Raw genomic sequence first — 10,388 nt, 5'->3', positions numbered from 1 at the left:
GAAAAACGTTAAAAATATGCACAAGCACAAACCAAAGTAATTCCATGCTCAAACGACTTTTGCAAACCATTCTCAAATCCAAATTTAGAAACATACTTGATGACCGATCCAAGAGGACCCATAAACCGTAACTCGGCTATCAATAAAAACTGAACTATAGCAAGAGTATCCAATCCTTGTTAATACAACATATATTGGCCTTCCAAAATCCGTAAAATCACCTAGGTTTCGGGGATAAAAACCTAAGGTCACATAGTATGACCCCTTACTCTCAAGTCATCGAACAAGTCAGATAACGCTAACCGCATATATCATCACACAGTGAAAACCACACAAAGATGACAATAACAAAAAATTCAGTTTTCACATGCAACAATATTTGATTGAATAATACATGCAATAAGAAGGGTCTTTAGACAGGGTGTAAGATTCCCCTTACCTTGAGTCCAAGCTTAAAATTTTCGTAATGCACCGACCAAATCACAAAAGACTTCCTCTCTCTGGGTAACTGGAATTTCGATATCCGATAGGAAAATAGTTACTTTAGTCAAAAGTCAATTTTGGCATAACCTTTCCTTTCAGTCATATGTCCCTAGAAATTTTCGGAAACAAGTCTAGATAGACTGAGTTTCGGTACTTTTTGAATTCCTCTAAGGGTTTCTACTTAAGTCCAAATTTTAATTTAAGTCGAAGAGGTTGATCAGTTAAGTTTCTACAACATGACCAGGTCAGTACATGGGAGGCTGGGGGAGTACAGGCCCAATGTCCAATCTTCGTTTGCTCACGGACTAGCCTAGGCATCACATCGTTTGGATACTTTATTGATATGACCTTAATATTTAATTACATTGATTTATTTACTAACTAGGGTGTGTCCATGTTAATTTAATTGAGAGTGACTAAATAAGTTTAAGGTAAATAATTAATCATACTCAACTATTAATATTTATGAAAGTAATTTAATGAAGCATAATTAAATATCTAATTAAAAAAATTAATTAAATAAAACAATTAATAATTCTAAAATAAAATGTCCCAATAAAACTCCAACTCCTAACTTCGATAGAGCTTCCTCTAAGAGAAGGCTTATTTTTTATTAGAAAAATAATAGCCAAAAATATTTGGGCAACTAAAATCCCCAACCTAATTAGGAAAATAATGGCCCTGGGCAATTAAATTCACAACTAAAAATGAAAGAGAATGTGTTTACTAGTGGGAAGTCACTCCCATAGGAGTTTTCTTCCCTTGGTATTTCTCTAAAATTAGATACTCCCAAAAACTAGAGAGAGAAAGAGGAAGGAAATTCTAGAAAGAGAAGCTCTAGAATTGCAAATGTTGGTGTGAAGTGAAATGGTAGGGTTAGGGGGTATTTATTGGGATTTTGGAGGGGAATGAATGACTGGGATTTAATTGGGATGAAAAAGTTGTGATTTAATGGAGGATTCTAAAATAAAATCAGTTGAAAATAGGCCAAAATGACGTTGTTTTGCGCATTCTAGAATCTTCGCAGTGCGGGGGTTAAAATGGCGGGTACCAAGTTGAAAAAAGACTGAAATGAGAGAGGAAATGGGTAAATTGGCACGACTTGAATGGAGAACTCGTGGAGCGATGTGCGGTTTGAGCTGAGAGAGGAAATGGGTCCAGTGACGCGACCCGACGGATTAGCACCTGGGTTTGGACAATGTGTCGCACATTGGCAGTCAATCACGCTATGCCACATTGCGTTGTCATTTGGGTCGTGTGGTTGTGTCGCCAGCACCTCTTCAACCGGTTCTGCCAATCGCCATGCACTATTGTGTTAGTCCACGTCAATGTTTTTTTTATTCATTCCAATTTGTAAAATCCACAAAAAATAACCTAGGAGGCTAGGACTTGAAAAAATTCCTTAAAAAATCATATGAACTCGTCTCAGTGAGTGCTATTTATCTAACGGTTCAAAATATTATTTTCACTTCCATGATTTTTTTGAAAATTCCAAACTTCTCCAAAAAAAATTCCAAAAGATCAAGATAATTCACCAACAATTCAAGTAATTCTAGAAAAATACCAAAAATATAAATAATCTCAAAATAAATTTGGAAAAATTCTTAGGGTCTCATACATAGATAGCACATGCCACTTATCGTGTAGACAAGCAAACCGAACCAATAATCTATTATCAACCACTTCTCGTACCGTTATATGCTCACCACCTTTCCAAAGTTTACGAAAAAGGGTAAAAAATGTGTTCTGATTAAAGTGCTGATTCGTTAGCACCGTAGCAACCAAACAATTCTGAAAAATCAACTTGTTGATTCCCCACCAATGCCGCCCCTAACTAGACCCCCCGTCTCCTTCTCCATGAGAACTAGTTTTTGTGCAAACAGCCTCTCGATGTCCTCTTTACTCAGTCAGCCGCAACACGTATTAGAATTAGGCTTAATTATCGATTTACCACCCAAAACTGTAACTCATTCCCATATTGCCACCTGAAAGTTTTTTTATCCCAGATTACCACCTATAACTTATATATGTGTCCCATTTTACCTTGTTTCGTCAGCAATTTCGTTAAAAATGCTAACTTGGCCGTTATTGCTGACGTGACACGCTGGATGTGCGCCACGTGTCACATTTTTTCTTGTATTTTCTTATTTTTTTATTTTCTTATTTTTATAAACTTTGAAAATTAATTAAAAATAGCTCCGAACTCAGAAAATTCCTACAGACTCATCTTGACTAGTACTAATTTACAATGGGATCAAAATACCAATTTTTCCTCTAAAAATTTCCAGAAAATTTGGGAAGTCCAAATTTATTTCTAGAAAATTAAAATACTCTAGATTCTTTGGAAATTCATTGGATAATCTCCCGAACTCCAAAAAATATGAGGTATGCACCGTTAGTCTTATAAAAACTAACAATACATTTCTCGTGAACACTTGCTACCCAAAAGACCTCTCGGTCTTAGAGGAAAACAAATTTCCCTCTATAAAATAAATTCTAGAAAAATTCTAAAATTTCTGTAAAGTCTCGAAATAATTCTCTAAAACAGGCTTTTGGTAATTTTCAAAATATTTTTGAAAATTCGTCCGAGAGTTTATGAAAATTCTAAAATTTATTTAATATAGGGAAATTATTTTAATTTTCTAGAAATAAATTTGGACTTCCCAAATTTTATGAAAATTTTTAGAGGAAAAATTGGTATTTTGATCCCATAGTAACTAGTCAAGATGAGTCCATAGAAATTTTCTGAGTTCGAAGCTATTTTTAATTAATTTTCAAAGTTTATAAAAATAGAAAAATAAAAAAATCCGAAAATAAAAGAAAAGATGTGACACGTGGTGCACATCCAGCGCGTCACATTAGCATTAACGGCCAAGTCAGTATTTTTAACGAAATTTTTGACGGAATAAGGTAAATGGGACACGAATGTAAGTTACAGGTGGTAATCTGGGACAAAAAATCTTTCAGGTAGTAATATGAGAATGAGTTACAGTTTTGAATGATAAATCGATAATTAAGGCTTAGAATTATGCCAAAACGCAAAGAAAAAAAAACCCCTAAAACTAGACCTACTTGAGCACAAACCCTAAAACAAAAAGTTGGTTAAATGACTTTAAATTATTTAAAAATAGGCTGTTTTTCAAATTTTGTCTTTATTCAAAAAAAGATCTAAGTTTTTACTAGTTTTTCAAATTTCTTTCAATATAGAGACCTAATAGTTTCACCTCCACAATTTCAGTCCCATCTCTAATATTGTTTTGAATAAAGATGTAAACCTGAGTTCTATCTTAATCCCACCTCAAGGTTTTCACTGATTCAGTACTGAAATGTCATATGTTCTCTAATTGTTGTGGGTAATAGTTATTAGAGTATCAACATTTAGTCAAAATGTAAATTAACATTTAGTAGAAAAAAATAAGTAGATAAGAGAAGAAAGACCATTTGCTTTGCATTTATGACTCCTCTCTCTCTCTCTCTCTCTCTCTCTCTCTCTCAGCTCACAAGTCACAACTGCTGAGGTCAACATCCATCTATAAAGTAGATGGATTACATCACCTACTGTACAAAGGAATCATAAGCTAAGGCCTACTTTTCAAGCACCAACTATACATTTGACACTTCGGAAAAGATGCACTGTATTCTATTCTATTCTGTGCTTTTCTTTTCTTTTTCACTTTTTGATCCATCAACCTTACAATCGCAAGTCAATAAAAAAGCTAAGTAATAATTCTACACTTTGAGACCCGGATCATTGCTTTCTTGTGCCAATTCTATGTGAATTTCACCATTCTTTTGACTGAGCGACCCACTTCCTTCAGCATCAAAGCTAGCGTGAACGCTGTAGAAAACATATACTAGTACTGAAAGACCGGAAAAGAATCCAAATCTCACATAGGATGGCCTGTCCAAAGACCCCAACAAAAATATGTTCAAGAAGATGGAGATGGATGGCATCCATGGCATCAATGGGACTCCCCAAAACTCGGGTTTGCGTGCTTGCAGAACCATGCAATGGAAAATCTGTACTAACAAAACTGCAATTACCGCACTAACAAGAAGCATGAAGGCTTTGGGCTTTCCTGGTGGCGCAAATTGCCAAATTATAGCGAAGATGACAGAGGTGAGGGAAAATGAGCATAGGAATGATAATGTAGGCCACGGATTCGTCGTCCCCACCACAACGTAGCGCCTAAAAATCACAGCATTGGCCACCATGTAAAATACGAACAGTGTACCGATGGATACAAGGCTGAGAAGGACGTTAAGATCGGTGAAAAGGGCAATCGCCGCTGTCAAGATACCTGAAAAGGGCATCATCTGCATATTGTAAAAAAAATATGAAGAAGAAAGAGCACATAAAAGACTTTTTTAAGGTGTGGCAATTTTTTTTTAAGCACAAAAACAAGAGATGGTGGGAAATCAAGAGCACCCACAAAGCATATAAATGTGGCAAAGAGTGAAATTATAAGCACGCATGGTATTTCCATTGAGTGGATAGGCCTATGAGCCAATATCACAATTGAGTGGCCTTGCCATTTATACAAATTTTGACAGGTGACCTGGTGTTTGTGAGTAAAGGTCATTTTCAGTCGACGGCTGCAAAGCATGGAAAACAAAGGGATTTTTATCTTGGGAAAATGAAGCTGGTTGGACCAATCTACACCACTTGTGCCTTAAAATTAACATCTCCTATCACATTAAAATCGAATATGAAAGCGACAGAGGGTGGTGATGATGATGCCTAAAGTCGGAAGCCCATGAGAAAGGCTGCGAAGGCAACAACAAGAACATGCTAGAAGATATTGTCCTTTACAGCTTGGGATTTTTATAGCTTTTGTAAGTCTCTACTTTCTGCATAAGAAGATAGACCCCCCTATTGCACAAAAGTCAACAAAAATTCTTAAAATATTCTCACTTATCCCACCCATCCACAAGTATGTAGCCAAAAAAATTAAAATCATGACAACTAATTGACAAAGCTTATGGAAATGGAGAGGAGGCCACCTTATTCCCCAATAATATTGGCAAAGTTTATAATTCTCATTCATGTAAAATACTAATTGAGATCAAATTCCAAGTTGCCTCAAGGAAGCTAAAAATCACATAGTCACACATCTAAGACCTGCCCTCTAAAATTGTATAGCCTCTCAAATTAGGCAAAAGAAAAACTGCATGGGATGTATGCACCATTTCTCTTATAATAAATGGTCACATAACTAACATATGAAAAAATATTGTAAATATATGACAAGCATGCAAGTTTTTTCAATTAGGCAAACACAACCAACATTTTGCTAGTGGAACAAAGTAGTGCTCTTTTCACCTACACTTTGTCATGACGTATGTCTCTACCAACCATTGATTGATACCGATTCCACACAAGACCCACATCAATTAACAACTAATAATAAAAAATTCTATCGCAAATAAACAAATTATATGTCTATGTTTCTCAACGAGTTATAAATTCACCAATAATACGAGAGAAACATATTCAATAAATATATATTTCCATTACAAGAAAGTTTTACTCCTTACATTCAACTACTCTACACACACTTACTGCACCTCTTCACACTATTCACGTGACCCATTCTGTGAAAACTGAAAAGTAAAATGTACACAGAGATGCATAATCCCTAACCACACATCAAAGCCAAACAGCTGGCAAGTGGAACCGACTCTAAGAATTATAAAGCACTATTCTCTGAATCTAACTTAAAGTTAACCAATATCACACCATACCCAGAGACAAAGTCTAAAACGGTTCAAATGGACCCACCCCCAACAAACTAAGTTCAAGAACCAACCCCAACCCAAACAATGACAGTGGGCAATGTGCACCTGACTAAGCGCCCACACTTCGCACACAAAAACATGCATTCAAAACGTACAACCCAATAAACTTTAAAGTAAAATTCACTGACAACACTTAAAATTATTCATCGATTAAAACAAAATAAAAGTAATAATAATAAAAAAATATTATCCACCTTCACTTTTATTTATTTATTTATTATTCACATTTCATATTATATTTTTATATTTTTATGATCAAAATTAATAATTTTCAAATAATTATTTAAAAATTATTTATGTAAAATATTAACTAAATAAAAAATTATTTAAACATTTAATTATTATTAAATAAATAGTTAATCTTTATAATTAGATCTAAAAAATAAACAATTTTAATTATAAATTTACGATAAGAATAAGAATAATAAATAAGAGAAGATGAATAATATTTCTCTAAATAATATTATTATTGATATTATAAAAAAAATAATATTAATGAGTAAAAAAAAACAACAAAAAAGGAAAAATGGTAACGTACCGAGAAAAGCGGAGGCGTTAACAGGCGTGGAGGTCTTGGGGTGGACCCTAGCGAACCAGGCGGGGACCACATTGGACCGTCCGATCACGCACATGTACCTCGCCTGCCCAAGCATCGCCACCAGCAGTGACGTCAGAATTCCGAAACTGGCCCCCACCCCGATCACATTCGACTCCCATCTCCAGCCGTCCGATTTCCCCCTAAACGCCGTCGCAAACGGCGCATCCGGATCAATCTACGATAGAATACCACAACAATAAGAACAAAAATAAGATTTGATTTTTTTTTTAAAACATTTTTGTGGGCCCAGTAAAATCCTCCACCCGATAAACAGAAACTATATCTTTTTGAAAATTAGAAAAGGTTAAAAATGAATTATTATTACCATATCGTAAGGGAGGAGTTTGGACATGGAAGCGGCCATCAAGCAGTAGAGGATGGTGACGAGGAAAACGGAGCCCGAGACTCCGATAGGGATGTCCTTAACCGGGTTACGAACCTCTTCCGCCATGGTCGAAACGGCGTCGTAGCCGATATAGCTGAGGTAGACCATACTCGCCCCATTAAACACGCCCGAAAGCCCGTGCGGAAAAAACCCGGATGGGTAGTGGGTCGGGTCGGCCGGTTCAGTGAAGTTCTTCCAGTCCCCTTTCCAAAACCCAACCAATATCACGAACAGTATGAATATTATGTGCAGCGCCGTCAACACCATGTTCACCACCGAGCTCTCCTTGGTACTAAAAAATAAAAACAAAAATGGAATTAATATTGGAAATTAGATGTGGGTTGAAAATGAGAAATGGGTTTTGTTTTGTTTTGTGTACCTGTAGCAAATGATGAGAGTGACGGTTAAAACGACCACAACGGCGACGACGTCGATTTCGTTGAAACCTTTAGGGAGTCCGGGGACTGTGAACCTCCATTTGGCGACGGGGACGCCGATTGCGGTGCCCAAGTAGGAGGTAAAGCTACGCGCAACGGCGGCGTTTGACATTACGTAGTCCATGACCAAGTTCGCTCCTGCCAAAAACGCGGCGAACTCACCTGAAAAAAAAAACCCCAAAAACAAATAAGATACAAATTTAATTATGAATTAATATTTATTGGGGGTGGTGGAGTGATAAGATTACCGAAGGTGACGCGGAGGTAGCTGAAGGCGCCGCCAGCGACGGGCATGTCGACAGCGAACTCAGTGTAACAGAAGGCGGAAAGGAGAGCGCAGAGTCCAGCAATGGCGTAGGAAATGACAACGGCTGGACCGGCATGGCAGTGGCTGGCTCGGCCGGTGGTGACGAAGACGCCGGCGCCGACCATGCCGCCGACGCCGAGGCCGACGAGGTCGAACCAGCGGAGGGACTTCCGCATGTCAGAGCCGGAACGGGCTCGGACGGCGGTCATTTCGTCGTAGGTGGTGGAAACCGAACCGGCCCGGCGGGCGAGGCGGGCCGGGGTCTGGGCCAGGGCTCGGAGGTAGGAACGGGGACTTGAGAAGGACGAGCCGTGAGGTTGGCTCTCCATTTGAGAATGGGTGTGGGACTGTGGGTGTTGTTGGGTGTGGTTTTTGAGATAGAATGGGTGGGGGAGTGAGGAGTTTATATAAATGAAAAAAAGGGGGTCTTCTCACAGTGGATGGTGATCAAAGGGTGAGGGAGAAGCGAAACGTTTGGGGCTTTTGCTTTTTGGGTTTGGGGGGTCCTACTCCCTACTCCCTAGAGATTGAGTTGGAACTCGATACAACTGGACTCACTAACAAGCTCCTATATAAAAAGTAAAAGGTAAGGGTAAAAATATGTAAGGTTAGGCATACAAGGTGAAAAGTAATGTATACTCACTCACTCACTGTCTCAGTCACACTACCATTATACTTTTCAACTTCTTTTTTATTTTTTTAATGAAACAAAAAATAATCGTGGGACTGAAACTTTTTAAAAATTAAGTGAGTGCAATTTTTTTAAATATTATATTATGAAATTTATTTATGATACTAATATCGTTAAAAAAAAAACAAATAATTATAATGATGAGGAAATTTATGCCCAAATAATGAAAAGGTACATACAGTCGAGCTAAATTAACATATGGCCAAAAAAAAGTTGAATTAACATACACAATTATATGAGTCTCAATGACTTATGCTCTCACACAATCTGTGTGTCCTTAAGTCATGACAAATAAGACTAAAGTCAACTAGTACTAGTGTACTACCACATAGGCTTAGGCTTGGAGGATTTACAACAGAAATTTTGAATCCTTCCGAAATTGTTAAGGATGTAACTAAGAACACTAATGATTTGAATGCATAAAACCATTTATACCACTTTTTTTTTTTTTTTTATATAAACATTGATATCACCCCCTCTCATAGAGAAACCAACTTGTCTTTTTTGGGATAGAAAATTTTAAATATACCCACCTAAATTGCTGAGTTGACCCCTACACAAAAATTTAGAAGAAAAAATTTGTATAGGGGTTTAACTCATTACTTTAAGTGGGTGTATTTAGCCTCACATTTGTGGGATATCATCTCTATTAGAGATGCGGTATCAATATAGTAATACAAAATGTGATACATCTAACATCAGTTAATATTAATATATCTTTATTGAAAAGAACGTCAATTTGATACATTGTTCGATTTGTTTGTGGATTGCGTAAATGATTGTTAAATCCCACATCAAATTATTATAAAATCAATTTGAGATTTAATAAGGGAATCTCCAACCAAACAATATAAAAAATCGAGGAATATTCGGGACATTAAAGAATATCCAGAAAGGCATTTAGAGAATCGGCCTGATTCTATCTCTGTTCATTCTGTTTGAAGAAAAGAAGGATAAAAAATGAGTACAAACAAGTACTCCAAACTAACTGATTCCATGGTTGGGATCATCCACAAGCTACTAATCCACAAAAAATGTCATTTCTCCATGGTATCCACCATTCAAAGGTAGTCAAGCATATAATGGTGTAGGGCACAACTACATTTACTTCATAATGAACCCTAAGAAGATATTCCTAAATTCAACAAATCACAAAAATCATTAATAATTTCATCAAATTAACACATGTTTTCAATATGGAATCCAAACTAGGTAATGATAAAAAATTATGAACAATTTTTTTTCGTCAAGAAAATGATGAACAATTAATCAAGCATTCTTGGAATTCTTGGGAGTCAAAGTTCTTAATCAAATTTTAGGGCACACAACATGCTTTAGGTCAAGATTAAACAAGTATAAATAGCATCTACCAAGCCTAGAGGGACTTGAGCATAGCCTAGTGAGGCGACCACCTCGGTCCCCAAAAATTTATATACTTCCTATTTTTTGTGTTAGGTCCAATTAATATAAAAAAAGATTAAGCTCTATTTTTGTTGAGTTACATTTTATTTGCTACCTAAAGAATTAAGAGAATGTACATAGAGGGTCGAGGACCCCACTTTTATGATATATTTTCATTCGCAGTAGCTATATATTGAGATCATAAAACTGATGATAATCTTGAACTTTGATTTGTTGATTAATGCAGATATAAGAATGTTTTCCTAAAATAAAAAATACAATTCAGA

The 10,388-nt window shown here is 36.4% G+C and overlaps 1 protein-coding gene across 1 annotated transcript; it reads right to left on the bottom strand.

Moving 5' to 3' along the window:
* Nucleotides 1–3,950: 3,950 nt before the first annotated feature.
* On the bottom strand, nucleotides 3,951–8,394 carry CAT6 (cationic amino acid transporter 6). The gene is made up of 5 exons (XM_086237245.1): nucleotides 7,951–8,394; nucleotides 7,645–7,864; nucleotides 7,206–7,557; nucleotides 6,821–7,055; nucleotides 3,951–4,784 (listed from the first exon to the last, which is right to left on the bottom strand). The coding sequence occupies exons 1-5, from the start codon at nucleotides 8,336–8,338 to the stop codon at nucleotides 4,213–4,215; spliced, it is 1,767 nt and encodes a 588-aa protein (XP_086093371.1). The 5' UTR covers nucleotides 8,339–8,394; the 3' UTR covers nucleotides 3,951–4,212.
* Nucleotides 8,395–10,388: the final 1,994 nt, after the last annotated feature.

The sequence above is a fragment of the Dryas octopetala genome, chromosome 3, assembly GCF_963921425.1.
Source record: "Dryas octopetala chromosome 3, drDryOcto1.1, whole genome shotgun sequence".
Classification (NCBI taxonomy): Eukaryota; Viridiplantae; Streptophyta; class Magnoliopsida; order Rosales; family Rosaceae; genus Dryas; species Dryas octopetala.
Note: the sequence above shows the minus strand (reverse complement) of the source record. Positions and strands in the feature narration are given on the sequence as shown.